Raw genomic sequence first — 17,504 nt, forward strand, 5'->3', positions numbered from 1 at the left:
AGGCTGAGAAAAAAATTGGGGGATGAAAGCTCAAGCATGCACCCCAAAAAGGAAAAAATATTATATTATTATTATTATTATTATTATTATTAATAATAATATTTTTATATTATATTATATTATTATCCTGAAGTAATTCTGGAGCGTTCTATCAAATAGATAGTATCATTCTTCCTGATAACATGAATAAATGACAAGTGGGTGTTTACATGTCAAAAAGATATGGACTACAGTGTTATGAGAACAGCAGTGATTGGGCACACCCCATTGTCCATCTATTCATAAAATTGCTAGGAGGCAAACAGAAAAGCATATCATTACAGTAAGACAGTTGCACTCAAATGCCAAAACATGCAAACAATGAATGCAAGAATACAGATCTGCAGTAGAGTGCCATCAGTCTTTGTCTAGCTTTTGGAGTCATGTCCTCTGACTGTTCTCCATTACCCACAGGTGATTATATTCTCTAGTAGCAGGTTCCTACTTGCCCATACACATGGAGGTTTGTATTTGTACCCTAGTGAGGCTTCAGTTTAGTGTAGGTTAGCAGTATACAAGATATGTCTTCACGTGGCTGCTGGGCAGATATGGAAGTGGCCATTTTTGTGTGCTAGCTATATCACTTTCCTATATTTCCTTAATCAGTAGTGCACATCTTTTCTTGCATTCATTATTTGCATGCTTAGGTATTTCCGAGTGCAGATGTCGTTTTGTGATTATATGTAATGTTCAGTTTTGCACCTCTTCAGACTGCATTTTCGGAGTGCCACTAGTCTTTGCCATTTTTCACTGGAAGAACTATCAAAAGATGGCAGCACAAAGTTGATGTCTTCACCTCCACCCAAGAACACTTTGGGGGTGACCAACAATAGTTTTCTTTGAACTTTAACAAATTATCGTGACACCAAATTTAAAAAAAAAAAAAAAAAAAGTATCCTTTAAATGCACCACCATGCAAAAGCCTTAAATACCAAGTGGTTTGAGGAAATGCCAAAACTGTCTTTGGTGATGAGGGATTCACTTCTGACAAACTTAATTTCCAAGCAACTTACTTTTGCTTCTGGTACAGCTCCAGCCCGGTCATCAGGTATACGGTCACCTTAAGGAACTGGTTGTAATCTTCGTGCCACTTCTGGGTAAGGTGGGAGAACACAAGAACATTTGTTTTAGAGACCTCCAACAAAACAAGACCTCAAACTTTGGATATGGAAAGTGTCAATTATAGGGGGTCAAGGAGACCCTTCTAGGGATTGATGACCATACATGTACAGGACATGCACAAGAACAAACCATCTCATAAGGAGATGGTATCTTGGGACGTCCCTGTTGGGTGGTTGCAACGGTAGAAGTTTCCACAAACGAACCAAGTTATGGCTTAGGCTACTAAGAGGACAACCTCTAGATCACCGTGAATCTGACAGGTGAGATGACAACCAATCCCTACAAGGAACTGCACAAAGCTGAAGGCGACTTAACCCATCCAGAATAAGGACTTGCATCTGCTCCACCTCCAGTCAGACAGGATGGTGCAGAGCTCCTTTGTCGGAATTGTTGGACTCTCACTTGGGTAATATTCCCATCATGTCACTAGGACACCATGTGTGTTTTGTAGTGCAGATCCAACCAAGACCCACAGCCATCAAGGACCTGATTCTTTCCACCCACCGCCGCACAATAAGGACCTCGTTTACAAGATGTGTGGCTATAACCCTGGACCGAAAAGTCTCACCTGATATTCCATCATGTCCATGTCATTGGGACCAATCTCATCCAGTTTTACTTGAGCCATCTTCATAATGTTTATAGATCTGGGAGGGGGGGGGGGAAACGACAACTGAAAATTCTGAATGTGAAAGTATCCACAGTTTTGGATGTGGGGTGCTGCATCCAGTTACAGTAAACGAGGAACCCCATCCCAATGGCCCAACATAAAAACCCCACTGAGGGGAAACCAACCAAAGCCAGCCTTGCTCCTCACCGCTCATCATAGCTGAGGTTTTTATCCGCGAATTGCTCCAGCAGCGTCCTTTCTATGATGAGTTTGGGGGCTTTGTTCTGGAACAAGTAGACCAGCACATGTTGCATCCGGGGGTCAGTGGACAGAGACGGCTGCTCTTTAGAAAGTTGGTACAGTCTAAGGTACTCCTCTCGGAAAGCCTGCGGAGATTGAATGAAAAAAAGGTGGGTCATAAGAGACTGAAATGTGATGGACAGGATGTCACCATGAGGAGTGTGAAGACCTCACCACTTCATTCTTAACCAGTTCCAGGTTCTTTAATATAGGCCTTACATGCAAAGTTTAAATCAGAACCAATCCAGAATATCTTTGCTTTTCTGGCAAACATCCCAGTTGCCGTCAGCCTCTGATCGTGCAGCACATTACTACATTAGGCGATGCTGCCAGGTGGAGTCTCCCAGCACAGACTCCACAGGAGTCGGACAGGCCTGTAAAGGGCACAAACCTAGCAACAGAATTGGCATCTGCTCCCATGGAGGAGGGACAGAGGAACTGCCACAGCCCCACAATATGACCTCCAGTGGGTTTCTGGTGCACAGTTCTGATGAAACAGTCAGGAGCAGATGCCATGAGAAGCCAGTGTCGGAGTGTGCTCCTAGCATGAGCGGCAGCTCCACCACCCACCAGAGAACACACCAGGAGCGGCAGCTCCGTCACCCGCCAGAGAACACACCAGGAGCGGCAGCTCCGTCACCCGCCAGAGAACACACCAGGAGCGGCAGCTCCACCACCCACCAGAGAACACACCAGGAGCGGCAGCTCCGCCTATGGACAGCTGTAGAGAATGGGGGCAGTGTGAACCCACTTTCAAATTGGTGCAAAGTGTGGAGATGACAGTGTTGCACTGCCTTTAAATAAACCAGCAAGCCAGTTTGCCAGTGATGGTCTGAGGGGGAAGATCTTTAGAGGGTTGTAAGAGTCTCCATGTTGGATACTGGGCTGAAACCCTCGGCCATTTTCATACCTCCCACTGGTGCAGGACTGTACCCAGCTTCATGCAGGCATTGATTCCCTTAGCACATTATGGAGCCGTGCACCTGATGCCAATACTGTAGACACTGATGAAACCGACTTGTCCCAGACGTTTATCAGGACCTCAATCTCTCCATCAAGAAGACTTGATGTGCAAGTCAAATTTAAAGGGGTATTCCCATCTCTAAGGTCATATCCCAATATGTAGTAGGACATTTCAGGACCTTAGTTGCCAGTGGGCATAACCATGGATACCTGACAGGTAACCATGGTCGCAACCATGGTTACCTAAGGTCCTGCAATGCCCTGAACATGAGGTAACGACAATCAAAAGAACTATACTACATTTATAAAAATTGGAGGCATTTGATAATAGGATCAACTCTAATTTCTGTAAGTATTAACCGCTTTGTGACCACTTGTTAGACACCATCCTTCCACCACCCCCACTAACAAACGTGTGAAAGTGCAGCAGCAGTCTGCTACCCACCATAGCCACCGCCCTGCTGCATCAGTCATGGTCGGTGATGGGACTATAGCCATTTTAGCGCCTTCAAAGCTGTTAACCTCACTGACACCCCGAGATCACAATTGACAGTGAATTGCCATGGCAACCATCTGGACCACACATTGCCTTAGGAGCAGTGGTGGGCAATTTTCCCCATGGGGCCGCATGAGAAATTGGGATGGTTTTAGAGGGCTGGACTAATATAATTAACTCAGTTCTACCCAATATACTACATCCCTACCCCCCGATATACTACACCAGTAATATACATAACTAAACCCCTATATACACTACATCACTACACCCCTATATACTACACCTGCAATATACTACACCAGTAATATACTACATCACTACACCCCTATATACACTACACCACTATATACATACACAACCATATACTACACCTGTAAAACTACCCTACTACACCCCCAGTATTAGTCACCAGTCCCCCCTCCCCCATTGTTCCCTCAGCTTATTAGTCACTACTTGCCTCTCCCTTCTTATTGTCCCCGTCCTCAGGCACCTCCGTACAGGCCTCCCGCTGAGCTGGTCCTTCTCTTGTACGGGCCCTGGCTGCGCCGATGCGGTTGTCCAAGGGGCCCCCGCTGCTGCTTCTCTCCGTGAAGGCCCCGGCTGTGCAGCTTCTTACCCTGCCCGGTGGGAACTTTTGAAATGACACACGCCGCGCAGTACTGACATCAGAGCGCACGCGTGTGTGTCACAAAGGAAGTGTCGGCAGGAAACAGGAGATTACTGCGTTCCGCTGCCTACACTGTGTGGAGCTGCAGGATCGCTCTCTGCCCGCCACGCAGCAGCCCGACTCCACTGCACCGGCTGAAGACTGGCGGGCCAGTCACAGACAGTAGGCGGGCCGGATGTGGCCCGCGGGCCGCCCCTTGCCCAGGTCTGCCTTAGAGTCTGCGGCCATAGGGGCCTGTTCAGAAGTTAGCAGCCTTTAGGTGGTAAAAACATTCTTTCCTGTCATGTCATGATGCATCAATTCCTGAAAAGTACTAGAAGGGAGAAGAAGTGTCCATATCTTTAGTGGAGAGGTCAGAAGGAAGGTCTATTTGGGCCCCCCCACCCTCATTACTATAGGAAATTCCACATACAAGAGTGTAAGCTGCTTCTAATCGAACCAATGGCAGTCATGGGTTTCCTTCCCCAGTTGTCCAAAAAAATGACGGCGTGAGGTGGGGACGGTCCAGGATCAGCTCACTCCAGTGTCCTTAGCTCCGAGATGTAGCTACTTAATTACCACGAGCCGGGAATGAATATGTCTGTTTGAAAACGGATTTGGAAGCTCAAAGTGAAGGCTCCTTTGAAAGAGCCGCAGACATCATCTGCTACCTTTTCAGCGCTGAAAACCAATTTACGTCAAGCGCGGGATGATTCTGCACGGTGCAGCCTAAAATTATCTTGTTGGAACCCAAGCGGCTCTCTGCATATGCATGTGGTGACGAAAATAGATGTTCCACCAGCTCCAAAACAAATTTGCATGTTTTTTGCAGATGGAACAATAGTGGCGCTGACAGTGCTTTTCACAGAACAAGAGCAGCTAAAAATTCCAAGCAAATGTAATCGCTTCAAGGTGGCATGAAGCCCACACATGTGCCAGGCTGAAAAACCGTACTCAGCCCTTCAGAAGCCAAGCGCACACAGGCTGCCCCCTCCAGAAGTAGAGTGCACTAAGGCTGCCCCCCCCCCACAAGGTGTGTGCCAAGGCTTCCCCCCCCCCACAAGGTGAGTGTGCCAAGGCTGCCCCCTCCACAAGGTGAGTGTGCCAAGGCTGCCCCCTCCACAAGGTGAGAAGTAAGCCATGAGCGTGCACAGGCCATTCCCCCCCCCCCCCCAGAAGCCAAGCGCACAGGCTGCCCCCTCCAGAAGGTGGTGAGTGCGCCAAGGCTGCCCCCTCCAGAAGGTGGTGAGTGCGCTAAGGCTGCCCCCTCCAGAAGGAGAGAAAAGTGAGCCATGAGCGTGCTGCACAGGCCACTTCTCCCCCCCCCCCCAAAGCCAAGCGCACACAGGCCATCCCAACACCCCCTCACCTCCAGAAGTAGGAGCATACAATTGCCATCCCAACATCGCCCCCTCAAGGTGTACCTACCTATGCCCTACAGGAGCAGAGCATGCACAGGCCATCCACCACCAGTGTGTACAGGCAATCCTACCCCCACCCCTCCAGAAGTAGGGCGACACACACACACACACACACTTCCCTCTCCAGAAGGAGAGTGTGCAGGCTCCCCTCCAGGAGTAGTAGAGCATGCACAGGCAATCTCTTCCAACCCATGCACAGGCCATCCTCCCAAGCCCCCCCACAGAAGGAGAGTGTGCACAGGATGCACCCTCCAGAAGTAGAGCATGCACAGGCTGTACCCCCCCCCAGAAGGTGAGCGTGCACAGACAGTAAGCAGGGTGAAAAGGATCAGGAGTTTGGGAAAAAGAGGGGAGGAAAGTTCAAGGAGCTGAAAGCCCCCAACACATTAAAATTAGCCAATCCTACTGTGATCGGCTAAATATCTAATGTGTATGAGGGGCTGTAAGCTGAGCATCTCCAGTCACATACTGAGCGAGGAGGCCGTGCCGATGGCCCTGGCGGAGTGTTGAAGTCTCGCCATTCAGGGGGACATAACCTTCATCCGCTATGTTATGGTATACAGAGTAACCTGGTCAAACTTGTAAAGGATCTAATGTGACCGGCCGAGCACAATGCATCACCCCGAGCCAGATACAAAAAAGCCTGTGCATGAGACTATACATTTTAGATTTAGGATCTAAACATCTCCTGTGTCCAAGGATTTTTTATGGTTTGTTTTTGAAACTTTTGTAACCTGCGCTCATAGTTTGGCTAACACATCCACAGTGTGAAGGCCAAGTATGCAAATGCAATGGAGGCAATGTCCTGGAGCACAGAAAGAAACGACCTGAGTAATCGAGGCTGGGAGAAACCAGTCTGTCGTCAACATGGCCAACACGCTGTCCTGCGCCAGCACAACGGCAGCTCTGTGCCACCGCCTGCGGCTTATTTTATACAGACCAATAATCTGGAGAACGATGTCCACCCAACCATACTTCACAGCAGCTTCCTATGGAGGCTTGGGCTCACCACTCGTCCTCCACACCAAAGGAGAACTGCTCTGATGAACATGCCGGTATAATCTCCAAGGACTGTACTGATCATTTATAGCCTTGACCTCCACCCTTTAGTTGGACAGTTGCTCCTCAGTAGCATCTTGCCTTAAAGGAGTTGTCCGACAAACTCAAAAAATTTTGGTAAGCTAATCTGCGCTGTATTGTCATATAAAACACCCCTACATTGCTATTTGTTTTCTAACTTTTGTTCCTCTTGAATTCACCCTTTATTTTCTGCAGCTCTTTGTTTACATTCAGCTCCAGCAAACTGACCACTTCCTGTGCAAAACCTCAGTCAGAGCTGGCACCGCCCGGCCTCAGTGTCCAGCCCCACCCTCTGCCCGACACACACACACACACACACACACACACACACACACTATTCTTCCCCAGCACCTGACATCACTACAGTATTGCAAATAACAGCCCCACATCAGGCTCTGCACGCCACACCACATCGGGCTCTGCACACACACGGCGCTCTGTACCGACCCCCTCCCCACCCCCCCTACCCCCATAGGGAACACATGTAGGGAGTACATACTCACCCGTCCTCGGTCCCCGCCGCTCCTGCACGTTCGCACGCTGTCTGTGCTCTGGCCATATCAGCAAAGTAGTGACGTCACCGCTGTGCTGAAGAGAGCAGACAGCGGGACAGTGATGAGAAGCAGCGCTCCTTCTCATCAGTGCTTTCAAATGTACCGGCATCTGTGATCTGCGATGCCGGTACATTTGAATGTGCGATCCTGAGCAGGGGCCCGGTGCTGGCGATGACTCTGCAGCAGCCGCCGCCAGGCCCCTCCCCCAGGTGACGGACCCCACAGCAGTGCAATGGGAGGTTGCGGGGAGAGTGCGGGGTGCAGGGAAGGGGGTGGGGCTCATCGCACTGGAGCCGCCCAGCAGGGAGGCGGCATGCTGTTCCAGATTTGTATGTCAACATGGTCCTGCCCATGTTGACATGAAATGACCAGAAGCAGCAAAATCGCGGCGGGAGCGGTCACATGACCACTCTGAGTCGGGGGAGAGGGGCTGACAGCAAGGCAGGTAAGTGCTCACTATCTACTTACCTGCCCCAATGTAGCACAATAGGGTTAAAAAAAAAAAAACACACCCTACACGATGCCGTATATCAGTTCCATTATTATGGAACATGTTCTATCCTGTTCCGGAATAACGGACCATGACTCAAGTCAACGGGTCCGCAAAATCCCCGGGAGCTGCACAGCACTTCCGTGTGACTTCCGTCTGTGGTTCGTGCTGCAGTGTCCGCATCTGCGGGGACGACAAGCGCCGACATTAGGAGGTTAGCAAAGTTAATTATATGCGGTGATTAAGTCCTGCACTCCTGACGTCAGCGCTCGTCAGACTTCCATGCCCGCCGTGTTCTCACATCACCTCTCGCGGGCGGCCCAAGACTGACTAGCGGTGATGTCACAGCCCGCTCGCGATACTTCACTTGTGAATGGGGCGAACAATGGAAGTCAGTGACGAGTGCTGATGTCAGGAGTGCAGGACTTAATTACAGCAGGTAATGAACTGAGTTAAAGGGAACCTGTCAGCAGAAATTTTGCACTAAACCTAAAAGTTTCTCCTTCTGCAGCTCCTGGGCTGCATTCTAGCCAGATTATAGTTTTTGTGCCCCTTTTTAGACCAAAATAAATACTTTATAAAGATGTACGTTTTGGCATGCAAATCTTCTAAATTATCCATGGGGGCGGGCTGTCTGGTGGCCGTTACTGTCCATCCTGACGATTTACGCCGTCCCAACGCTCCATTTCATACCTCAGGAAGCCGCCCAGTGCGCCCGTGGTCCCACGCATGCGCCGTGCGACTGTACCGAGACTGTGCACTGTGACCACTGGTGACGTGTTGTATAGGCACAAGATTATGGGCAGCGCTGTGATTGCCATCAGCAAGTGCCCGCCCATAATCTCGTGCCCACCCTTTCCCCTCTGCCTCCAGCGTTCTGCGCAAGCACTGGCCAGATGACCACACGTCCCTTCTCATAACCGGTGGTGTCCTGCTCCGCTCCACCCATCTATTTCATGCTACAGGGCAAGATGGGAAACAGGTGACGTGTGGTCATCTGGCCAGTGCTTGCGCAGAACGCTGGAGGCAGAGAGGAAAGGGCGGGCACGAGATTATGGGCGGGCACTTGCTGATGACAATCACAGCGCCGCCCATGATCTTGGGCCTGTGCAACACGTCACCAGCGGTCACAGTGCACAGTCCCAGTACAGTCGCACGGCGCATGCGCGGGACCACTTGGCGGCATCCTGAGGTATGACATGGAGTGTTGGGGGGACGGCGTAAATCGGCAGGATGGACAGTAACTGACAGACAGCCCGCCCCCGTAAATAATTTAGAAGATTTGCATACCAAAAAAAAAAAAAAAAGGTACAACTTTATAAAGTATTTAATTTGGCCTAAAAGGGGGCACAAAAACAGGAACCTTGCTAGAATGCAGCCCACGAGCTGCAGAAGGGGAAACTTTTAGGTTTAAAGCAAAATTTTTGCTGACAGGTTCCCTTTAACCGCATGAAGTCCGCAATCGTCAGCAATAGTCATCCTCTGTGGTAACCTGGGCTGACCTCATGATGTTCGCTCAGGTCACTGCACTGCTCTCCCAGTCAATTGGGAACTTTTGTTCTTCATTGACTGGGACAGGGAGTGCAGATTGTCATGGGACTCCCTTATTGGATTACGCTGATCTGGATTTGTTTTTTGCTTTCCAATAAATTGGTGAAAGAGGGAAGGTTTAATTTTTTCTTTTTATTACTACTGACTGGGTTAGTGAGTCGGGTATCTGATAGATGCTGTGACATCACTAACCCCGGGGCTAGATGCCAGGTGACATTACACAGCTGGTATCAAATCTAATATATACACACACACACACACACACACACTATCACATCTAATTGATGTGGCAATTCTGGCTGATATTTTTAGGCTGGGGGCTCCCAATAACGTGGGTCTCCCCAGCCTGAGATTACCAGCCAGCAGCTGTGAGGCTTCATCTTGGCTGGTATCAAAGAAGGGAATTTTGTTACTTACCGTAAATTCCTTTTCTTCTAGCTCCTATTGGGAGACCCAGACGATGGGTGTATAGCACTGCCTCCGGAGGCCACACAAAGCATTACACTAAAAAGTGTAAGGCCCCTCCCCTTCTGGCTATACACCCCCAGTGGGATCACTGGCTCACCAGTTTTAGTGCAAAAGCAAGAAGGAGGAAAGCCAAGAACTGGTTTAAACAAATTCACTCCGAAGTAACATCGGAGAACTGAAAACCATTCAACATGAACAACATGTGTACCCGAAAAACAACCAAAAATCCCGAAGGACAACAGGGCGGGTGCTGGGTCTCCCAATAGGAGCTAGAAGAAAAGGAATTTATGGTAAGTAACAAAATTCCCTTCTTCGGCGCTCCATTGGGAGACCCAGACGATTGGGACGTCCAAAAGCTGTCCCTGGGTGGGTAAAGAAATACCTCATGTTAGAGCTGCAAAGACAGCCCTCCCCTACGGGGAGGCAACTGCCGCCTGCAGGACTCTTCTACCTAGGCTGGCGTCCGCCGAAGCATAGGTATGCACCTGATAATGTTTGGTGAAAGTGTGCAGACTCGACCAGGTAGCTGCCTGGCACACCTGTTGAGCCGTAGCCTGGTGTCGTAATGCCCAGGACGCACCCACGGCTCTGGTAGAATGGGCCTTCAGCCCTGATGGAACCGGAAGCCCAGCAGAACGGTAGGCTTCAAGAATTGGTTCTTTGATCCATCGAGCCAGGGTGGCTTTTGAAGCCTGCGACCCTTTGCGCTTACCAGCGACAAGGACAAAGAGTGCATCCGAGCGGCGCAGGGGCGCCGTGCGGGAAATGTAGATTCTGAGTGCTCTCACCAGATCCAACAAATGTAAATCCTTTTCATACCGATGAACTGCATGCGGATAAAAGGAAGGCAAGGAGATATCCTGATTAAGATGAAAAGAGGATACCACCTTAGGGAGAAACTCCTGAATGGGGCGCAGCACTACCTTGTCCTGGTGGAACACCAGGAAAGGAGCTTTGGATGACAGCGCTGCTAGTTCAGACACTCTCCGAAGAGACGTGACCGCTACCAGAAAGGCCACTTTCTGTGAGAGTCGAGAAAGTGACATCCCTCAGAGGCTCGAAGGGCAGCTTCTGGAGAGTAACAAGGACCTTGTTTAGATCCCACGGATCTAACGGCCGCCTGTACGGAGGTACGATATGACAAACCCCCTGCAGGAACGTGCGCACCTGAGAAAGTCGTGCTAGACGCTTCTGAAAAAACACGGATAGTGCCGAGACTTGCCCTTTAAGGGAGCCGAGCGACAAGCCCTTTTCCAACCCAGATTGCAGGAAGGAAAGAACGACAGGTAACGCGAATGGCCAGGGGAATACTCCTTGTGCAGAGCACCAGGATAAGAAAATCTTCCACGTTCTGTGGTAGATCTTAGCAGAAGTGGACTTCCTAGCCTATCTCATGGTGGCAACGACCCCTTGGGATAATCCTGAAGACGCTAGGATCCAGGACTCAATGGCCACACAGTCAGGTTCAGGGCCGCAGAATTCCGATGGAAAAACGGCCCTTGGGACAGTAAGTCTGGACGGTCTGGTAGTGCCCACGGTTGGCCGACCGTGAGATGCCACAGATCCGGGTACCACGACCTCCTCGGCCAGTCTGGGGCGACGAGTATGACGCGGCCGCAATCGGATCTGATCTTGCGTAACAATCTGGGCAAGAGTGCCAGAGGTGGAAACACATAAGGGAGCCGGAACTGCGACCAATCTTGCACTAAGGCGTCTGCCGCCAGAGCTCTTTGATCGCGAGACCGCGCTATGAAGGTCGGGACCTTGTTGTTGTGCCGAGACGCCATTAGGTCGACGTCCGGCACCCCCCAGCGGCGGCAGATTTCCTGAAACACGTCCGGGTGAAGGGACCATTCCCCTGCGTCCATGCCCTGGCGACTGAGGAAGTCTGCTTCCCAGTTTTCTACGCCCGGGATGTGAACTGCTGATATGGTGGAAGCTCTTTCCTCTACCCACATGAGAATTCGCCTGACTTCCTGGAAGGCTTGCCGACTGCGTGTCCCTCCTTGGTGGTTGATGTATGCCACCGCTGTGGAGTTGTCCGACTGAATTCGGATCTGCTTTCCTTCCAGCCACTGCTGGAAGGCTAATAGGGCAAGATACACTGCCCTGATTTCCAGAACATTGATCTGAAGGGTGGACTCCTGCTGAGTCCACGTCCCTTGAGCCCTGTGGTGGAGAAAAACTGCTCCCCACCCTGACAGACTCGCGTCTGTCGTGACCACTGCCCAGGATGGGGGCAGGAATGATCTTCCCTGCGTTAATGAGGTGGGAAGGAGCCACCATAGCAGAGAATCCTTGGCCGTCTGAGAAAGGGAGACTTTCCTGTCTAGGGAAGTTGTCTTCCCGTCCCACTGGCGGAGAATGTCCCATTGAAGTGGACGCAGATGAAACTGCGCGAACGGGACTGCCTCCATTGCTGCCACCATCTTCCCTAGGAAGTGCATGAGGCGCCTTAAGGGGTGCGACTGACCCTGAAGGAGAGACTGCACCCCTGTCCGTAGAGACCGCTGCTTGTCCAGCGGAAGCTTCACTATCGCTGAGAGAGTATGAAACTCCATGCCAAGATACGTTAGTGATTGAGTCGGTGCCAGGTTTGACTTTGAAAAGTTGATGATCCACCCGAAAGTCTGGAGAGTCTCCAGCGCAACATTCAGGCTGTGTTGGCATGCCTCTTGAGAGGGTGCTTTGACAAGTAGATCGTCCAAGTAAGGGATCACCGAATGACCCTGAGAATGCAAGACTGCTACCACTGCCGCCATGACCTTGGTGAAAACCCGTGGGGCTGTCGCCAGACCAAATGGCAGAGCTACGAACTGGAGATGGTCGTCTCCTATCACGAAACGTAGAAAACGTTGGTGCTCTGTAGCAATCGGCACGTGGAGATAAGCATCTTTGATGTCTATTGATGCAAGGAAATCTCCTTGAGACATTGAGGCAATGACAGAGCGGAGGGATTCCATCCGGAACCGCCTGGCGTTCACATGCTTGTTGAGCAGCTTTAGGTCCAGAACAGGACGGAACGAGCCGTCCTTTTTTGGAACCACGAAGAGATTGGAGTAAAAACCTTGCCCTTGTTCCTGCAGAGGAACAGGGATCACCACTCCTTCTGCTTTTAGTGAGCACACCGCCTGCAGAAGGGCATCTGCTCGGTCGGGATGTGGGGAGGTTCTGAAGAACCGAGGCGGAGGACGAGAACTGAATTCTATCCTGTACCCGTGAGACAAAATGTCTGCTACCCACCGGTCTTTGACCTGTGGCAGCCAAATGTCGCAAAAGCGGGAGAGCCTGCCACCGACCGAGGATGCGGAGGGCTGAGGCCGAAAGTCATGAGGCAGCCGCCTTGGAAGTGGTTCCTCCGGTTGCTTTCTTGGGGCGTGACTGAGCCCGCCAGGAATCTGAGCTCCTTTGCTCCTTCTGAGTCCCTTTGGACGAGGAGAATTGGGTCTTGCTGGAGCCTCGAAAGGACCGAAACCTCGACTGCCACTTCTTCTGTTGAGGTTTGCTTGATCTGGGCTGGGGTAAGGAGGAGTCCTTACCCTTGGATTGCTTAATGATTTCAGCCAATTGTTCACCAAACAGTCTATCTACAGATAGCGGCAAGCTGGTTAAACATTTTTTGGAAGCAGAATCCGCTTTCCATTCCTTTAACCACAAGGCTCTGCGCAAGACAACAGAGTTGGCAGACGCAATTGAGGTACGGCTTGTAGAGTCCAGGACAGCGTTGATAGCGTAAGTCGCAAACGCAGACATTTGCGAGGTTAGGGACGCTACTCGCGGCACTGCTGGACATATGATAGAGTCCACCTGTGCCAGGCCAGCTGAAATAGCTTGGAGTGCCCACACGGCCGCGAATGCTGGAGCAAACGACGCGCCAATAGCTTCATAGACAGACTTTAACCAAAGGTCCATCTGTCTGTCATTGGCATCTTTAAGTGAAGCCCCATCTTCCACTGCAACTATGGATCTAGCTGCAAGCCTGGAGATTGGGGGATCCACCTTTGGACACTGGGTCCAGCGTTTGACCACGTCAGGGGGAAAGGGATAACGTGTATCCTTAAGACGTTTGGAGAAACGCTTATCTGGGTAAGCATGGTGTTTCTGGACTGATTCTCTGAAGTCAGCGTGGTCCAGAAAAGTACTCAGTTTAGGCTTGGGATACCTGAAATGGAACTTCTCCTGCTGTGCAGCTGCCTCATCTGCAGAAGGGGCTGGGGGAGAAATATCCAACAGTCTATTGATGGCCGCTATAAGGTCATTTACCATGGCGTCACCATCAGGAGTATCCAGATTGAGAGCGGTTTCAGGATTAGACTCCTGATCACCCTCCTCTGTCTCATCATGTAGAGACTCTTCTCGCTGAGACCCTGATCCGCGTGATGACGTGGGGGGTCTCTCCCAGCGAGCACGCTTAGGCTGCCTGGGACTGTCATCTGAATCAGAGCCGTCAGGCTGAGATGCCTGGGACCCCCTTGAAGCACTGATTAACTCCAACTGAGGGGGACCGGGGAACATTGCCGCAGCAGTGTCCATGGACTGAGTAACTGGCCTGGCCTGCAAGGTCTCTAGGATTTTTGTCATAGTGACAGACATCCTGTCAGCAAAAACAGCAAACTCTGTCCCCGTCACCGGGACAGGGTTCACCGGCGACTCTGCCTGGGCCACTACCACCATAGGCTCCGGCTGACGAAGTGGCACAGGGACCGAACATTGCACACAATGGGGGTCATTGTAACCTGCCGGTAGATTAGCCCCACAAGCGGCACAAGCAGCGTTCACAGCCTGTGTCTTGGCACCCTTGCGTTTTGCAGATGACATGTTGTCGTCTCCTCAGAGCAATAGGGGTATACAGCCAAGAAGCGACCTTACAGTGCAATGAAGGGAATTTTGTTACCGTAAATTCCTTTTCTTCTAGCTCTTATTGGGAGACCCAGACGATTGGGGTATAGCTACTGCCCTCCGGAGGCCACACAAAGCACTACACTAAAAAGTGCAAGGCCCCTCCCCTTCTGGCTATACCCCCCCGTGGTATCACGGGTACTCCAGTTTTAGTGCCAAAGCAAGAAGGAGGAAGCCAATAACTGGTTTAAACAAATTAACTCCGAGAAACATCGGAGAACCGAAAAAACCGTTCAACATGAACAACATGTGTACCCGCAAACAACAAAAAAATCCCGAAGGACAACAGGGCGGGTGCTGGGTCTCCCAATAAGAGCTAGAAGAAAAGGAATTTACGGTAAGTAACAAAATTCCCTTCTTCAGCGCTCTATTGGGAGACCCAGACGATTGGGACGTCCAAAAGCTGTCCCTGGGTGGGTAAAGAAATACCTCATGTTAGAGCTGCAAAAAAACAGCCCTCCCCTACGGGGATGTCACTGCCGCCTGCAGGACTCTTCTACCTAAGCTGGCATCCGCCGAAGCATAGGTATGCACCTGATAATGCTTGGTGAAAGTGTGCAGACTGGACCAGGTTGCTGCCTGGCACACCTGTTGAGCCGAAGCCTGGTGTCGTAATGCCCAGGACGCACCCACGGCTCTGGTTGAGTGGGCTTTTAGCCCTGAAGGAACCGGAAGCCCCGCAGAGCGGTAGGCCTCTAGAATTGGTTCTTTGATCCATCGAGCCAGGGTGGCTTTAGAAGCCTGCAATCCCTTGCGCGGACCAGCGACAAGGACAAAAAGAGCATCGGAACGGCGCATGGGCGCCGTTCGGGAAATGTAGATTCTGAGTGCTCTCACCAGATCTAGCAAACGTAAGTCCTTTTCATACCGGTGAACCGGATGAGGGTAAAAGGAAGGCAAGGATATATCCTGATTAAGATGAAACGAGGATACGACCTTAGGGAGAAACTCCGGAATGGGGCGCAGCACTACCTTGTCCTGGTGGAACACCAGGAAAGGAGCCTTGGATGACAAAGCTGCCAGCTCAGACACTCGCCGAAGCGATGTGATCGCGACAAGAAACGCCACTTTCTGTGACAGTCGAGAAAAGGAAACGTCCTTTAGAGGCTCGAAGGGCGGCTTTTGCAGAGCAACAAGTACTCTGTTCAGATCCCATGGATCTAACGGCCGCTTGTACGGGGGCACAATATGACAGACCCCCTGTAGGAACGTGCGCACCTTAGGAAGACGTGCTAGACGCTTCTGAAAAAACACCGACAGTGCCGAGACTTGCCCTTTAAGGGAGCTGAGCGACAAGCCCTTTTCCAACCCCGATTGCAGGAAGGAAAGAAAGGTGGGCAATGCAAATGGCCAAGGGGATACTCTCTGTGCAGAGCACCAAGATAAGAAAATCTTCCACGTTCTGTGGTAGATCTTAGCAGACGTTGACTTCCTAGCTTGTCTCATTGTGGCTACGACTCCTTGAGATAATCCTGCAGACGCTAGGATCCAGGACTCAATGGCCACACAGTCAGGTTCAGGGCCGCAGAATTCTGATGGAAAAACGGCCCTTGGGACAGTAAGTCTGGTCGGTCTGGCAGTGACCACGGTCGACCGACCGTGAGATGCCACAGATCCGGATACCACGATCTCCTCGGCCAGTCTGGGGCGACGAGTATGACGCGGCTGCAATCGGATCTGATCTTGCGTAACACTCTGGGCAAGAGTGCCAGAGGTGGAAAGACGTATGGGAGCCGGAACTGCGACCAATCTTGAACCAATGCGTCTGCCGCCAGAGCTCTTTGATCGCGCGACCTCGCCATGAATGCCGGGACCTTGTTGTTGTGCCGGGACGCCATTAGGTCGACGTCCGGCACTCCCCATCGGCGACAGATTTCCTGAAACACGTCCGGGTGAAGGGACCATTCCCCTGCGTCCATGCCCTGGCGACTGAGGAAGTCTGCTTCCCAGTTTTCTACGCCGGGGATGTGAACTGCGGATATGGTGGAGGCCGTGGCTTCCACCCACATCAGAATCCGCCGGACTTCCTGGAAGGCTTGCCGACTGCGTGTCCCCCCTTGGTGGTTGATGTATGCCACCGCTGTGGAGTTGTCCGACTGAATTCGGATCTGCCTTCCTTCCAGCCACTGCTGGAAGGCTAGTAGGGCAAGATACACTGCTCTGATTTCCAGAACATTGATCTGAAGGGTGGACTCCTGCGGAGTCCACGTCCCCTGAGCCCTGTGGTGGAGAAACACTGCTCCCCACCCTGACAGACTCGCATCTGTCGTGACCACTGCCCAGGATGGGGGCAGGAAGGATCTTCCCTGAGACAATGAGGTGGGAAGGAGCCACCATTGTAGAGAGTCCTTGGCCGTCTGGGAAAGAGACTTTCCTGTCCAGGGACGTTGACTTCCCGTCCCATTGGCGGAGAATGTCCCATTGAAGTGGACGCAGATGAAACTGCGCAAAGGGAACTGCTTCCATGGCTGCCACCATCTTCCCGAGGAAGTGCATGAGGCGCCGTAAGGGGTGCGACTGGCCCTGAAGGAGGGATTGCACCCCTGTCTGTAGTGACCGCTGCTTGTTCAGCGGAAGCTTCACTCTCGCTGCTCGAGTATGGAACTCCATGCCAAGATACGTTAGTGACTGTGTCGGAGACAGATTCGACTTTGGAAAGTTGATGATCCATCCGAACGTCTGTAGAGTCTCCAGTGTAGCATGTAGACTGAGTTGGCATGCCTCTTGAGAGGGTGCCTTGACAAGTAGATCGTCTAGGTAAGGGATCACCGAGTGTCCCTGAGAGTGCAAGACCGCTACCACTGCCGCCATGACCTTGGTGAAAACCCGTGGGGCTGTCGCCAGACCGAATGGCAGAGCTAC

General features: G+C 51.4%; 1 protein-coding gene across 3 annotated transcripts in view; it reads right to left on the reverse strand.

Moving 5' to 3' along the window:
* USP28 (ubiquitin specific peptidase 28) overlaps window positions 1-17,504 on the reverse strand; it is a 92,833-nt gene that overhangs the window by 18,531 nt on the left and 56,798 nt on the right. For all 3 annotated transcript variants that reach the window (XM_075327540.1, XM_075327539.1, XM_075327537.1), the window contains 3 exons: window positions 1,979-2,157; window positions 1,730-1,808; window positions 1,053-1,132 (listed from right to left, as the gene is read on the reverse strand). In XM_075327540.1, the coding sequence (XP_075183655.1) occupies window positions 1,053-1,132; window positions 1,730-1,808; window positions 1,979-2,157 (338 nt within the window). The remainder of the gene's footprint in view (window positions 1-1,052; window positions 1,133-1,729; window positions 1,809-1,978; window positions 2,158-17,504) is intronic.

Source organism: Anomaloglossus baeobatrachus, chromosome 11, assembly GCF_048569485.1.
Source record: "Anomaloglossus baeobatrachus isolate aAnoBae1 chromosome 11, aAnoBae1.hap1, whole genome shotgun sequence".
NCBI classification, from domain to species: Eukaryota; Metazoa; Chordata; class Amphibia; order Anura; family Aromobatidae; genus Anomaloglossus; species Anomaloglossus baeobatrachus.